Here is a 17,271-nt window from a genome sequence, read left to right as displayed (position 1 = left end):
CCTTCCCCCTCTAGAGGGTACTGACCTTTGATGACCTTTAAAAATCTGTGTATTATAAAAGTGAAACCTTGCAAAATAGGCCTAGATCTTCTGCTTAAATGAAGTATTACAAAATTGTTTCTAGCTTCACAACTTTGCTCAATCCCAATTTATGAAGTTTTAAAAATATGCAAATACATTTCCTAAATATTGAAGAAAACATTGATGTGGCTTAAAATTCTGCTCAGATAACAGGAATTGCATTTTCAGAACTAAAGCCAAAGAAAAAGAAATTAATAACAGAAAATTAAGGTAAAATGTTTTTTTGTCAAAATTTCAATAGGTATAGCCTAGACCTGTTATGTAGGCAAATTTCAGTAAATATTTACCAAATCATATTATTGAGTTACAACTAAAGTGAATATACCACTCAATGCCTTTTTTTATGCTCTTTACGAATATAATAATCATTTTTGTTGGAAATGAATTTTAGCCCCCACCCATATATATATACCAAGTCAGGGTATATATTTGCACATTCGGGGGGCAGGGGGACAGTTTAAGCTGACCTCTCATTTACATCAGAAATAAAATTACCCCCCCCCCCCTCATGTGCAAATATATACCCTGACTTGGTATATGTCGGGGTGGGGGCTAAAATTCATTTCTGACAAAAATGATTATTAGCCTATATTTGTAAAGAGCATAAAAAAAGGCATCAAGTGGTATATTCACTTTAGTTGTAACTCAATAATATGATTTGGTAAATATTTACCCAAATTTCAGGGCCCACTAGATGGAGAAGGAGTGGAGGTAGGTACTTCAAAATACCTTCCCAGGACATACTTCAGCCTGTAGACTGATCCCTGGATGTTTATTTTCCTAACCTAACCCCTTTCCAAGATACCCAAACTTAGCTAAAGTAGAATTTTACCAGAATGGGTATATTGAAGGAGTACCTGCAAAATTTATTGTTACAATTTTCATTTATCCAACTTAATTGTGGAAAGTCAGTGCTTGTGGATTAAACAAAGGATTTGTTATGAAACAGTAAGTTTAAAACAGATGTTTTAAGCCTTTTTACACCCTATATATTTTTTTATATTTTTGTCATTTTCAAGAGCTCAAAAAGGGCTTAAGTTTGAATTTCCGATAGAAGTGATTATTATATTTGTAAAGAGCATAAAAAAAAGGCATTAAGTGATATATTCACTTTATTTGTAAGTCAATAATATGATTTGCAAAAAATTTCCAAAATAATGGACTGGTAAGGTATTTTCAACCTCAAAGACAAATATAATGCAATTTTTGATAAATTTGCTAATGAAAAGATGGCAAGAGTCTCTAGGACAGAAATCAGATAAAAAAACAACTTCCATTAGATTTTTCATTCAATGGTCTTTTCAAATTTAAGAGGCTATGCTAATGTGCCTTTAGAAATTATATAGGCCAAAATAAGTATTTTAGCATTAGCCTATTTAAAGTAGTTTTTAGGATTCTGGAGAAGGTAACCACTAAACAGATAGGCCACTATATTTTTGTATAATTTTCAACATTTTGCTTCAATCTTTTCACATTTACTTTTATTTGGAATAGTTGATAGCATTGAAGTTACAGCTCTCCTGAAGAAAATATAATACAACAAAAAGAGCATCCTAGTACCATTTGATTCCTTATATTAACTATTTTCAAATATAATACTTGCTTTCTTGACAATAGCCTACATCCCAATCCCTGATAATCCCCATTATAGTCCTAGGCTATATTCATAATTAAAGAAAATGCTATAAATAAAATTAAGTTTTGCAAATGGTAAAATTGGTCATGGTACAATTGGGTATTTTGGCATAATTTTATGGACTCCTGTAAAATTGCTATTTAACAATTATTTTTAAAACAAAATAGGATGAAAATATAATAGTTTAGAAACAAATTTTGGCTATATATTTTCACATTAGGGGAGGGGGTGACAGGTAAAGCATAGCATATATTAAATAGGTAACCTAACCTAGGTACCTTTTCCCCCCTAAACCCCAAAAACAATAGTTTAAATACTGTAAACACAATGACAAACCATGGTTTCCAATCCAATTGTCTATTGAAAGAAATCCATTTGACTAGTTTCTTAAGCATCTTCACTGTATAATATGGTGTGTATGTTACAGATAGTACATAAGTACCCATTTGTTTATTCTCTTTTAATGAACAAATTTGGCCTGTGGGTCTATAGCAATGTTACCCAGTATTAAGCCTAGAACACACACAGCTTATTTCTCTGTTGATTTGGTAAATCAGTGTTGAATTGCCAAGAAAACAGTGCCAATTTGAGCTTTATGAATTTTTCTAGTTTTTGGTGCTGATTTGCAAAAACAGCACCAAATTTTATCATGGTCATAAAAAAAGTAATCTTCAATTGTTCCTTCTCTTCAGCAGGAAAATCAAAACATCTGAGTAGTAATAATAGTAGTTCAATATTTAATAATGAAATAATCTAAAATTTAATTAAATAGTAAGTTGTGATCAATCATACAACTATTGATAACATGCAGTTGATAAATTTTGTCCATGTCCATGATTTTTAGTTTTGAAAATATGGTGCAAAGAGCATTTTTTTTTTTGTACTGCTATTGTTTTCCCTCTCAGCTGCTGAATGGAGTGCCCAAAAAACCTCTATGAGTTCTAGGCTTAAGGCCCAAGATAAAACTGACGTTTTTTTACTGAGCATTTTTTGGCCATTGCTACTCTAATGCAGAAACACTAGATGGTAAACATTTTACCATTGCAATATCAGTTGATCATAATAGATCATAAACCTTTTTGTGTTTTCAATGAAAATAATTTGCCACCCCCTACACATTGGAAAATACATTGTATGTCTCTCCTATATTTGTGAGAATTAATTACATGGTTAAAGACTGTAGACTGTAGATTATCTTCAACTGCACACGCATTATTTTATTTCAGGTACATTTATTATACCTGCCTCTAATTCAATAAACTCTATTGTTCTGATATGCTCTGTTAAGTCAGACAGCCTTTTAGTGCCAGGAGATGCTTAGAGTTTTATACCAAGTATTTCTTAGAGGTGTGTAGGATAGTATTGCAATGGGTAGAAAAAAACATGCTTGGTAAAACAAATATTGACTGCAGCAATGCAGCCACCTATTGTCAAAACAATGAACAAATGGCAAAATAGACAATTGTTTATTTTAATGCCTTCACTGAGATGGAAGCAGAAAGAAATGGAAGGGGGCACACCTGGCATGTTTTTTTTAACTATTGATGAATGAGTGTGGTTTTAGAGGGTATATTATAAAAAAGAAACTAAATTCAAAGTAATAGATTTTTTTTTTTGGAAGGGAGAGGACAATTGGAATGAAATGCTAGATAATTTGATTAGGAAGTGTCCAGAAATTCAAAGAAGTTTGTAGTGTCAGGGGACTGGGACCAAATTAGCCCCTGCCTTTGACCCTAAACAAATCAAAGCCTATTTATTATAAATATATAAAACAAGTATTAGTCAAATTTATGTGCCCTAAAACTAGATGGTGTTTTAACAAAAAATTGACTTCATTTTCATCAAGGAAATTTCTACCTATTGCTTTTCAAAATAGAGGAAGTGTATTACCCCTCCTTGCATAAAAAAAGCTCAACTAGTCTCTTAGCCACAGGGCATCTCTAAAACAGCAATTTTACACTATATTCCCTAGGGAATACCTTATTTTATCAGTTTTGCCTTACTTTGCCAATTTTACTTACTGATTTTTATTTTATGGTAATTTTACAACAGTAAATAAAATCCTTCCTTTTTAATATGCAGTGTGTTTGTATTAATCAGATTTTCATGTTTCCTCCCATTGTTATCGGCATTTTTAAATACTATATTGTTTTGAAAGAGCATCAAACAACACAACTCTTTTTATATTGCTGTGTTTTGTTCAGAAGAGCTGTAACACTGCAATTCTACCAAATATCTGGGCTGTGCAGTAAACTCATCATCTGTATGATTCAAATTCTAGTATTTTTCTTTTTTAATTATATATAGTTGTAAAAGAGCTTACCTTCTATTATTGTATATACATCACAACTAAATATGCAACAAAAACCCTTTTTTTACTTGGGTAAAACTAGGATTTCTAAAATTTCTATTATATGTTAGAATTTTGTTTTATATGTTAGAATTATATTATTATTACTATATTTTAGAATTATACGTTAGAATTTCTGTTATATTTTACATATCCACAGTCAAATATGGACACACATAAAAAATAAGAAGCATAAAACAGTGTATTGGAAATAAAACAAAAGAGTAGAAAAATGTGAATTAAATTTAAAATGACCCAGAAATTATGTTTAGGTTAAATTTTTTGCATATCCTAAAGTAAGAACTTTGTTGTTACAATGTTTCCTTTTAGAAGGGTCCATAGAGAATAGTGTTACCTCTAGATCTATTAGGGGAAAAGGGTAAGGACCAAGGTGCAATTGTAACAGCAGCAATTATCATATTTGGGTCAATTTTTGGTTTTCTTCCCTAGGTAAAAGATAAAGATACCACAGGATATGCCTTTGATACTCTTTCCAAATATACTATTTGCTGCCCTTGCAAGCTTGATCCCTTAAACTCCAAGGGCCGTGGAGCTAGTCCATTTTACCAATGACTCCTAAAATTTTAAACCTAATTGCTCTGACTTCAGCTCCAACTCCTAACATTTTCTTCAAAGAAGTAAGAACTCCAACAATCCTGCTAATTTACAGCAGAAATTCAATATATAAGTTTCTCCTGAAGTATATTTTTTAGTTTTAAAAAATCCTATTCACTATAATTAGTCTACAATATTAATTTTGTTTATTATTACCACTCTTTAGTAGTATTTAAACGTATTTTGCTTGAGTCCAGGCTTTATGTGTTTCCATAACTCCAACTCCAAAGGGTTTTATATTATTTCTGTTACTCCAATTTCATTCAGCAAAATTTTACTAAACTCCAACTCCACAGCCCTGTAAACTCCTACTCCTACTACCATCAAATCACTGTAGCACCAAGCCACCTAAGGCCAACAAAGCTGAGCATGCTCCTCCTCCATCCCAATGATTCTTTAAATGGATCCTAAAAATGATATCTTGTTCTGTATTTTATCTAATAGAACCAACATTAAAACATGCCATTCCAAATAAATACATACTAAATAAATAATCAATAATAAGATGGATTGTCAGATGTTACAACCACATTGAAATTGCTCTTTTATATAGAAGTAAAATTTCAGAAATAAAAGATTTATAAATTCTTAAGTTATTGTCTTATTGTTCAAAATAAATCAAGGCATATAGAATACCTGACTTTGAAATATCAACTTGTCTTTGGGTATTTTACTCACTTGTACTTGTGGCGGGAATCAGGCGTTTCCACCTCGCCCGGCATCGATGATCTTGGAGACCTTCTTGGACCATGTTGAGCAATCTTCTGCCAGCTGCTCTGCAAAAGTAAGCCACTGAGTTGACCATCTGTGTCCAAACTTTCTGAATCCCCCGATAGGTTCAAGGTCTGATTTGGCCAGGTTCCACCAGTTTTTCCTCTGTCCTCCTTGGCGTCTCTTCCAGGAGCTAATAGGCTCGACTAGAAGTATTTTGTGAGGCAAGTATTCTGGTGGCTTCCGTAAAACATGGCCCAACCATTTCAAACGGCGTTCTTTAATAGTGAGCGCAACATCTCTCTGAATATTGCACATTCGACGTAGATCCGTGCTGGAGATACGGTCACGCAGCTGTATTCTGAGAATTCTTCGCAGACAGGTATGCTCAAACACCTTCAGTGTATTCTCATGCTGAAGTTTTACCGACCATGTTTCGCATCCGTAAAGGAGAACGGTGCGGACTAGTGCCATGTAGATTCGAACTTTTGTTCGGACACTGACTTCGCGGCGATTCCATAAGGGTTTCCGAAGGGAGGCAAAGACTGTCTGCGCTTTCTGTATTCTCTGTTGGATATCAGCGTCGGAGGATCCGTCAATACATATTTGGGAGCCTAAGTATGTGAAACAGTTGACTTTTTCCAGCTGAACTTGATTGACAGTTAGTGTGAATGGTCCTGTGTCGTGGTTAATAGCCATGAATTTCGTTTTCTCTGTGCTGACTTTCAAGCCGATCAGGTCTGCCCAGGCCACCACGTTGTCAAGCATGTTTTGAGCTTCTACGGGGTCTGACAGGAGGCCAACATCATCCGCATAATCGAGGTCAGTCAGTGAGAGATTATGTCCGATCTGAACTCCTGGATAGGACGACAGTGCATTTTCAAGCACCCAATCATCGCAATAATTGAACAGAGTCGGAGAGAGTACACACCCTTGTTTTACTCCGAACTCAACCAGGAATTCTTCAGTTTCTTCACCATAGACTCGAACTCGGCTCACTGACGCGTCATAGTATGCCTTCATCAGTTCAACAAACTTCAGTGGCATTCCGTCATTCTCTAGGATCTTCCAAAGTTTCTGGCGAGTGACAGAGTCGAAGGCTGACAATGAAGTCCAGGAACATCAAGATCAGGGGTAGATTGTACCTTTCAAACTGCTGGATAATGAGGCGAAAAACGAAGATATTATCAGTACAGCCTCTACCTGGCCGAAAGCCGGCTTGATTTTCTCGGGTTCTTTCCTCCTTGCCCCTTTGAAGCGGTTCAAGAGTATAATCCCGAATATTTTGACCGCAATGTCTATAAGACTTATTCCGCGGTAATTTTTGCATTCGGTTTTATGTCCTTTCTTATAGAAGGGGAGAATGACTGATGTCTTCCAATCTTTTGGGAAAGAATTGGTCCTCCACACTTCTTCGAGAATGCCATGGAGCTGTTCAGCAGTGACCTCAGGGCATTGTTTGTACACTTCCGGGGAGGCCGTCTTCACCTGGGGCTTTGTGGTTCTTCAGGGTCTTGATCGCTTATAGTATTTTGGCTCTGGTCGGTGTATCCAGCTCGACGTCGTAGGGTTCTTTAGAAACGGCAGGTGGGAAAGCATCAGGGGCGGATGATGGGGATGGGTTTAGGAGCATCTGAAAGTGATCCTTCCATCTGTCTTTGGGTATTGAATCAAACTGTATATTTTACCTTAGCTTTATTAGCAAAAAAAAAAGAATTCGGGAACAAGATGTCACTTTTAGGATATCTGTATGGGTTCAAAATAGAATTTGCAAGTATAGCAATTAGTATGTTCAAAAAGAGCATTAAAAGGCAAATTGACTGGTGTAGGCTATATTCATCTACTACCTAGCACCACTGGCTTTTACACATTCTGCAGATGAAGGATGACAGATTACAAACGATTTTCCTTTTCAGCCAAAAAAACAGGTTATCCCCAAAAAGGGTAGGAGGAGGTCATAAGGAAGGATTTAATAGAAATTGGACCTTCTTGGGATGGTTTAAAGAGGGGGGCTATGAATATAGCAATGGAGGAGGAACTTACATAGCTGTCTCGGAAAGATTAGTGCTGGAGTAAGTTGTTGTTAGTAGTAGTAGCAGTACTTGCTAGCAAATTAATCAAGAAAACATAAGATTTAACTATATTTGGAAACAGCACTAAATGTAGAATCTAGCAGTATGCTTCTTTTTTCTGATTTCTGATGTATAGTGTACCTTTACCAAAAGATGAACATACTAATTGATGGGCCTACTAAGGTTCTTTCCAAATATGTTAATTACTACAGTTTTAGATTCCATATATTGAACTTACATCAAGAGGTGTGTTCATCCTTTAGCTAGCAAACTAATTAAAACATCCAACAATTTTCAAAAAAAAAGTTTAAAAAGTGATCCAGAGCTAAATTATAACACCAAAAGCTTTTTTGAAGTATCTATCTTCCCCCTCTAAAGAACAGTAATATTTGATAATTTTTGGACAAACTTTGCATATTTTTTTCTTTTCTTGAATAGTTTGCAAACTAAAAGATGATACCAGTTGATGTGCCTTTAAATGCTCTTTCCAAATATGTTAATTGCTGCCTTTCCAAAGTTTATTTTGAGCCCTCGAGAGCCATAAAGTGATGCCTTCTTCCTTATTTCTTCATCCAATTGAACCAAGATGAAAAATAACTATTTGATTTAAAATTCAATGCTAAGATGATTTTACAGCCATGCACAAATTTAATACAATCAAATCTGATGAACTTAGCAATTTATAAATCTTTTAATTTCACTTTTTTCTTACATCAAACAGTTCGTGGTAACAAACTGTAACCTCCTTAACGCCTCGGCTGTCCCTTCCTTAACGCCTCGCTCTTTACGCTAAAGTTTGACTTTCTCACAGCTCTATTTTTTTAAACAATAAAAAACTTTAGCGTAAAGAGCGAGGCATTGAGGAGGGGATAGCCCTTTTCATATACAGAATAATTTCTGTTTGTTTTAAGTTTTATCGTCGTTCCTTACTTTCAGTTAAAAAAACTTTTTTTTTTATTTAATTTGCTGATAGTTACAGGTGGCTTGAAGTGCAAATGGAACAAATTGCTTTTGTTTTGCAGAATTGATGGAAAATGAGTCAAATTACACATTAAGTACCCTTTTCAAATACAATTATCAGTGTTGTTCCAATTGTACCCCACACCCTAATGGGACCAGATATAGCCCAAGGCTATATTAAAAATTGACTGATATTCTTGTTTTTTTTTGTTTGTTTTTTTCAAATTGGCTTAATTTGGCATTGTGGACTAAATGTTGATGAGAAAAAAAGTATGCCAACCCATGAAATCAGTGAACTCTTGCAATCCCAGCAGGGGCGTAATTTGCTATGGGGAACTAAGATAAGTCTGCATAATTCAAGCATCCACAGAAACTGGTCAGTTTTCTTCAGTATATCTTTGCCTTTATGGTACTATATGGCTCGTTTTTCAGTTTTCACAGTCATTTTTACTTGATTTGGGAAAATTGGATCAAACTTTGCCCCCCCCTCCTCCCGGATTTGACGGAATTACGCTACTGGATACCAGTAATAACTATTCAGAAAACGCATCTAATATTTTTTTATTATTATTATTATTGGCATTGTGAACCAAAGAGTGATGAGTAATAAGTACTAATCTGTATTAGATACTGGGAATTGACAGAATTAGCAAAGTTTTGTGTATAAAATAGGGTTATACCCAGGTCATAGGGGGAGGGGGCGATGAGACGAAATTGTTATGATGATGTCTATTATATTTCGAAAAAAGTGTTGTATGGTAGGATCCTTTTGTTATTTAACCAAACTAAAATTAAGCAAACGTTTTTCTTTTTGCCAAAGTTGGCAGAGGGTTTAATCAATTTATTTCCAAATGAATTACTATTTAGGAAGATGTTTTTCAAATAGCCATTCCCACTCATCTTCCCCTCAAGGGTGCGAAATTCCCATGTACTTCGGGAGTCAATTGTACTTTTTGATGTTGCTTTCACTAATATTGAAGAAACTTTTAGCAATTCAAACAAAATAAATAGAAAAAAAATATTTTTATATTCCTTCTAAGGAGAAAGAATCACTCTTCTTGCACGACTACATTCCCCACTCAAATGTAACCACATCATACAATGGCTAAAATTGATTTTACTGTATCATTAGCAAATGATATTGCCATATTTTGGTTACAATAAACTGCAGACAAAGATAATAAAGCAAAATTCATTTAATGGTATCTGTTGACATAGTAGAAAATGTCGTGTGTTAGACTCGTTTTCTGTTGATATAAATGCTTGACATAAAACATCTTGATAAAAAGTATCTTGATGACATAAAAAATGCTGTCATCTCTATCTCTGTTATCTTTTTTCTTTGTCAACAGAAGCAATGAGTTGAAAACCATGTTTGGAAAGTGCATATAGGGCAACCCTTTTATATACAGAATAATTTCTGCTCGTTTTGAGTTTTAATGTTGCTCCTTGCTATCAGTTGACAAAGCTGGTTTTTTCTTATATTTAATTTCTGATCGTTGTTCAAATAATGCCGCTAAATCGGGCTCATCGTCTATGAAAAATTACCTCTCCACAGGGGAAACTCCTCCTTGGAAAGTTCCTCCCACATATAACAAAACCCCCATAAAATTCCTTCCAGACAATTCCATCCTTGGTGAACCCCCCCCCGTAAAATTTATTGCAGAAGATTCTCCTTGGCATATTCTCATTTGAAAAAGACTAAGTTCTAATCATTTTCCGATCACTTCAGAAATCCCCCCTTCCATGGAAATTATATCCTGGAAATCCAAACACGAACAAATTTCCCTTATACAATTCCCCCAGAATATCTCCGCCATGCAAAAGTTCCTCTTCCGATGTTCTAAGACCATTGGTTTGATACAATCACCCCTAGGGAAAAAAAACAATAAACACGCATCTGTAATCTTTCTTCTGACAAAAAAAATTAGAAAAATTCCACGTTTTTGTAGATAGAAGCTTGAAACTTCTCTAATAGGTTTTCTGATACGCTGAATCTGATGGTATCATTTTGATTAAAATTCCTTGATTTTAGGGGGTGTTTCCCTCTCTTTTTCGAAAATCAGGCCAATGTAGCCTTTATGGGTAACACTAAGCTTAACAAATCTTATATACAACTCTGTACAAGCTTTAGAGATTTAGTATGTAGTTTAAACTTTGCAAGAAGAAGGGAATTATAGTGAAAAAGCCTTAAATTACTTTCACTTCTGAATTTTCACTTTTGCTAAACATAAATGCATGCACATAGCTGCTTTAAACCCTTGCCTACATCTTATTATCCTGTCTGAAGCACATTCATACCAATGCATTCCCTGCCTGTAAGGCTTGAATTATTCTGTGAAAATGGGTCCTAAGTTTGAGCTAAGCCATTGTTTGTATAAGCCATTAAGTTTGTATAAGCCATATCTAAAATAAGAGAAAAGGGCAAAATTTTTGAGGATCTAGGCCTATAAAGGGCTTAAAATTATATCTGCAATGGGAATAAATACTATATATATATATATATATATATATATATATATATATATATATATATATATATATATATATATATATATATATATATATATTTAGAATGGTCATAATTATGTTTTTTTTTTCTTGGCTATCTGAATATTCTGTTAATATATACCTTTACCAAGAAATCTAATGGTAGGCTGGACTAGCCTAATAGCCTAGGCTACTCTTATTTTGTAAACTTGTTTCTTTCAGAGAAGCTGTAGCCCCCCAGTGTTAGCTTTGGTTCAAAAAAGGATATAAATTCCACTGCAGCTTTAATTCCCTCCTGTTTCTTAGCATAAAGACTGTCTCTCATAGCCTAGGACAAGGCTAGACCTAAGCCTCAATAGTCCAGGCCCTACATTAGGTCTCTTGTGACGAAGAACACAGATTAATTTTTTAACTTAAATAATTGTTTATTTATCATACCTTCGTTTAGTTCAAATTCATCAAGAATTTTATCTAAATCAATAGTAAATTTCTCCATTATTCCAAGGAATATTCATTATTACATTTCCTATACAGTTAGATTGTTTTACTGTAATAAATAGATGGTGATATTGTATGAAAAGCACATCGCAGTTTACACTGTACAGTCACAAAAAATAAGGCCATGTTACGGAAACATCAGCAAATGAACCACTCAATCGGAAACCCATTTTTTTAGGATTTGCTATATATATTTATTTATGCCCGCTTACAATGGAGAAATGGAAAAAAAAAGCGGAGTACAAAATCAAACAAAGAAAGAGGAAAAACATGTTCAACACTAAAAATTAAATACAGGTATTTCATTCACAGAAACAGTTGAGTCAGCGGTGAGTCGTAGAGTTTACTGAGGGATCGTCTTGAGGCTCTCCGTTCTAGATCAATCACCTAGTTTGATGGATCAAGGATTCCATATATGGATGAGATCTCCGTGTTAGAAAATCTCATTGTAAGTCCCAGCAAAAAGTTTGCAAATCTGTAGTACATGGTTCATATTTTTCGACGCTCGGTGAGGGACAACATTTCCCACAAGGGTGATATATACCAGATGGCAGGGGAGACGATAGCGTTGAATAGTTTTGACTTAATAAATCGATTAAATGACCACTTGCATTTGACAGCTTTTCCATTTGCTGAGCGGATAGATTTACAGACTGATTCAGCCAACAAGCCTCTAGTTGACCTAAGCGTCTGGCCATACGTGATACCAAGGTAATTTAGGGACTGGGACTGCTGGACTCTGATACCGTCAAGGACAAGATTGGAATTAGTCGAGTTGGTGCCGCTAAAAACGATAAATTTGGTTTTCTCTATGTTGACTCGTAGTCCTATTCTTCTGTATAGGGTTACTAAAAGACGAAGATTCTTCGTCCCCTCAGCGTGCTGCTTAAGAGCAACAAGTCATCTGCATAAGAAATGAAACTTAGATCCAAGCCCTCCAAAAAGAAGGTCCCACGAACGAATCTAGTTACAGAGTAAATCGCAGAATTAAAGATGATGGGGCTTAGAGCAGATCCTTGCCAAACTCCTTTGAAGAGCCGAATGGGTTCAGAAAGCTTTTGCTTGCGGTGACCGGTGATTGTTTCCCATCCCAAAGCTACACGAATATGCGTGTGGGAGTACCAGTCATGGAGAACAAGGACAATGCGGGGGTCGACTCCTTAATCTAAGAGGCACCTTAGTGCCTGCGATTGGACGACAGAATCGAACGCAGCGGAAATGTCGACACTGCAGGCAAAGAGTGGCTTTTTAGCTAAAGATGTAAACCTCATTATTCTTCTTAGTAGCCGATGGGCGTGTCCACAGCCCAACCCATTTCTGAATCCAAGTTGTTTGTCTCCCAATAGAGCGTGCGACGTAATATGGGGCAACAGTACCTTCTCAAATACTTTGCTGATAACCGATGAAACTGTGATTGGTCTGTAGCTTTTACAAAGCAAGGGATCTTGATTCTTTTTCAGAATATTTGATGTGCGGCAACCATGAAAGTTGGTAGGTGTGAGTCCCTGCTCTATGCTCATTTGGAATAGTAAGGCTAAGTACTCATGTAGACGTTCTCTGCCGTGCTGTAAGTGCCTCGGAGTGATCCCATCGTGCCCTGGAGACTTGTTCTTTTTCAATTATCTCAATATGCCATTTGGAAACAATGACATCAGTGCGGCGGAGTTTTGCGCTGATTAATTGCCTATCTAACTCAAACTTATATACGGAGTCCAGCTCGTTGGGTGGTGGCGCAAACACGTCCTTGTAATGATTTACCCAACTTTCATCGGGAATGGGACTTTGCACATCAGCGTCGGCCCTTTTAGATTGGAATCGCTTCCATAAGATGTTTGGGTCACTCCTGCAATCACAAGACAACTTCTCCACTTGCTGGACTTGCAAATTCTCGACAGTACGTTTGAATTCTTTTTTGAAATGTCGAAAGCACTGAAAAACTACTCCAGAGCAGGGTTTGTCGCAGTCCTTCCACAATTCGTACCAGAACTTGGATCTCTTCTTGGCAAACTTGATATTTGGGTTATCCCATCCCTTTTAACGAGTGTTGGGGTACACTTTTGCCACTGGAACAGCAGCAGATTCCGCAAGCTTCATTGAATGAACAATTTCGGAGCAAAAGATGTTCAGGGCTAGTCTGTCTTTATTTTGGCCATGAGTAAGCAGGTGGAACGGTACTTTGATTTTAGCAAGAGTTGAGTCAAGAATATCCTTGTACAAGGACTGATCTATCCTTTGCCATTCACTCTTGATAAACCATGATCGCCCGGGGCACCGCTTGTAGGTGGAGAATGGTACCATTAAGCTAATCCCAAGGTGATCGCTACAATTGTATTCCGAGTCAACAATGGCTTTAATCCCGGTCGGAAGTAGGAAATTTACGAAAAAGTGATCGATATCTGATGTAGCCAGGGATGCGCTGTGGACAAACGTGAAGGACTGGGATTTTGGAACCGGGGCCAAAGCGTCTGGCAGACACCCCCTTAATATGGTGAAAAAACGATCATCATCCAGAAGCTGATAGTTGAAGTCCCCACAGATAATAATTTTTTCTGACTTGTATTGTTCGGCCAACCTCCCGAGTCTCGCACAAGCCTTCGTGTAACGCCTTTCTGAGAGGACATCACGATAATTTGTAGGGAGGTACACTGATATGACTATAAAGCCATTTGGACCAGGAACTCTGATCGCAGAAAAATAATCGCATGAATCAATTAGCGTGCATTGCAAATTGGAGTCTGCAATGATCAAGATTCCGCCACTCGGCCTTCCAACTGAGCTGTTGCGGATAGCAGGCTGCAAAAAATAGTCCTTTCCTGGAAATCGGTCAAGGATTGCTGAATGATCGGCTGATACCAAATGTTCCTGAATGCATATTATGCTATGATTGGTTACTAGATCGCTTAAAAGAGACAGCTTGCGTGGAGCGTGCCCATTTATATTTCTGCTATAAAGCGAGATAGTTGCATTCATTGTTTACGTTTGTTTGAACTAGCCTCTAATTGTCTTTTATAAACCGGGCATTGCGAGCTTTAACATGGATGCTTTCCAGAGCAATTAGCACATTTAGTGTCACGGACACATGGATTGTCTTTAGGGTTTTTGTGATCGCCGGAGCACCTGGAACACTTCGCATTGTTAGGGCAATCTCGTTGCAAGTGGTCAAACTTTTGGCATTTAAAACATCTCAGAGGGGCGGCAACATATTTGTCCACTTGATATGGCAATAACCGACGTAAACGCCATATTTCAGTGCTTTTTCAAGAGCTTCTTTGTCTCTGAATGTTAGCTTGACTGACTTGCTAGTACCATAGCGTTTCTCTTCTTGGATCCCTTCCATAGCAGACTCAATCTTTTCGTTTGTCGTATCTTCAGGGACAAATTTAGCCACTGTCAGGAATTTCAGTTTATGGACTTTAACTACAGCCGCGGGATTCGATTTTATGCTATTAGCTATAGCTTCTGCATCATGCTCGGTTCTAACATACAACACCAGCGTATCGCTTCTCGTAACTACCTTCTGTACTTTTCCGGATGCACCATTGAAATCAAGAAATTCTTTCTGCTTTTGGCACGATTTATAGATTTTGGGTGGTGCTTCTTTTACGTGAAGCGGGATACTTAGAGATTCGCTGGGAGTAGGCCACGTTTTAGTGACAAAACTGGCGTTGCATCGGTCCAGCCATGCATTCTTTTTTTCACCACATTCGTTTAGTTTGCACGTTTATGAGGTAAATACGTCGTGAGGTATGGTAGGAGTCTCAAATAGATCATAAATATTGAATATGAAAGGGAAATCACCCTTAGCGTCTAATTTCTTCACAGCATGAATCTCATCTTCTACAAAAACAGATGCATTAATTGTGCTTCCACGCTCTTTCTAAATGGTTTCTTCTTTATCTAATTGATCTCGTATAAATCTTACGGCTTGTGTGACAGATTCCTTATCATAAAATCTCACGGCAGTGCTTACAACCGATTCATGGGGAATATCTTTGAAGTTAAGTGAATACTGGATGAAATTTAAAAAAGGGCTATATAAATACTTGATTTTCGCCATTTTTCTTCGCTTATAATCTATCCAAATTAAGTCCGATCGTACCCAATGATGTCACAAAAATTATCAATCCAAGTCCTTAATCACATCCAAAACCGGTCCAGAAAGTATTCGCAAACATATATACGTATCGCCTCTGGCTATTCACTCGTTTCTTGGGTGAATGAATGCTGAATGAACTACACAGAAAGAATGCTGACGAGATACAGCTAACAAAACCTGTGGGAAGTGCGGGTACCCAAATCACCTTTCCCCAGCAGTTTAAGGATCAATATCCGGCCGGTACCGACACGGCTCTTCTGTTTGTTCCCGCTCTCTTCTGCACAGGCTGTCACTAATCAGCGAAAAAACAATGAAAATTTGGCTACTAAACTATTTTTATTAGCCAAATAATCCTTTTTCTTTCCTTCCTTTTTCTTTCCCTTCTTTCCTTCCTTTTCTTTCCCTTATAATTTGAACTGTTGTTGCTACCTTACTAACAATCCAAACAAAGCAATTAGTCCATATCAGTAAGTTTACTTTAGATTATAATATGTAGCATAAATAATCCTGTGAAGTAAATCCTCAAGGTCACTGAATATATTATAGCTCAAGCCACTGAATTAATAAAATTTTCTAGCTGGTTTAAAGTTCGCGATATCCAAAAAGTTGATGTTATCAATTCGGAGACTAAACAGAGATTATTTTTTTTTTTTTTTTTTTTTTTTTTTTTTTTTTTTTTTTTTTATAGAAACAATAAGTTTATTATATGCCAAACAATTTAATTGTAACTTCTAAAGAGGAACAGAACAATTTTAAAACGATAGAACTGGAACTGGAATTCCTGGGGCTGGTATGGAGAGTGAAGGAGCAGGGCTGGCCAGAGTGTTGAAACCAGCATTAGGACCAAGTAAAGAAGGGAGCATCGTCGCTACAGCTAACCTAGGTGGAAACACTGCAGTACCGGGTAGACAATAAGCAAGCAAACTTCTCAAAGCTGGATACTTTTCCACACATTTGCAAGGATACCGCTAGGATTAGCATCACTCGGCAAGCCTTGCATGTCTTCTCTATCAAAAGGAAGGCCTGCCATTAATCCCATTCGGAGACGGAGCATGCCCATGACTCCTTTGATTATTGAATCACAGGGATCAGGATTCTGATAGTTGGTGCCTACATTCGCTCCTGGGATCTGAGCTGGATACTGAAACTGATTTGCTTGACTTTGGCGCACTGTAACTAGGATACATATCATCAAAGAGGCTTTAATATATTCCATTTTCAAAAAATCCTCAAATAGTTTGGAAGTTGAGTAATCCTGTAGACCTTTATGGACAAGGTTGCACAACAGCCTCGCTATGTTGGTAGGACAATTTTCTAGCAGTTTCGTCTCAGCACAAAAAGGGTATATAAAATCAAGATAAGAACGGGGCCACAATTAGTGACAAGAAAGAGTTAAAGAGAGAGAGTGGAACATTTTAAGAACGTGCAAGTCGTGATAGAGTTACAAGAAAAGATATAGGAAAGAAACGAAATTTTTTGTAACAATTTAGATGTGAAGGAAGATCAATTTTGTGAGAAAAAATTTGTAACAGTAATAAAAGGGTTAAAAATAATAATGCCTCAGGTGCAGATAGTGTGTTAAACGATTTTTTTTAACACGGTGATTATGAAGTTACATATTAATTTTTGAAAAAGAGGAAGTACCGGAAAACTCTAATTGAACCCTTTTTTAATAAAGGTGATGAGAGTGAGTATGGTAATTATAGAGTCATTAGCTCGGTTTCTGTAGGAAGCAAATTACTTAGTATGATGATGCTTTTTA

The 17,271-nt window shown here is 36.4% G+C and overlaps 1 protein-coding gene and 1 pseudogene across 1 annotated transcript in view; both read right to left on the bottom strand.

Annotated features, from left to right (window-relative positions):
* Sara (Smad anchor for receptor activation) overlaps positions 1-11,423 on the bottom strand; it is a 71,436-nt gene extending 60,013 nt beyond the window's left edge. Inside the window, exon 1 of the mRNA XM_089096605.1 lies at positions 11,354-11,423. Coding sequence (XP_088952731.1) covers positions 11,354-11,411 — 58 coding nt within the window. The 5' untranslated portion in view covers positions 11,412-11,423. The remainder of the gene's footprint in view (positions 1-11,353) is intronic.
* A 4,830-nt stretch (positions 11,424-16,253) lies between these two features.
* On the bottom strand, positions 16,254-16,783 carry LOC148946792 (uncharacterized; annotated as a pseudogene).
* Positions 16,784-17,271: the final 488 nt, after the last annotated feature.

Source organism: Artemia sp. Qi Xiang Cuo, chromosome 11 (genome assembly GCF_049724085.1).
Source record: "Artemia sp. Qi Xiang Cuo chromosome 11, ASM4972408v1, whole genome shotgun sequence".
Taxonomy (NCBI): domain Eukaryota; kingdom Metazoa; phylum Arthropoda; class Branchiopoda; order Anostraca; family Artemiidae; genus Artemia; species Artemia sp. Qi Xiang Cuo.
Note: the sequence above shows the minus strand (reverse complement) of the source record. Positions and strands in the feature narration are given on the sequence as shown.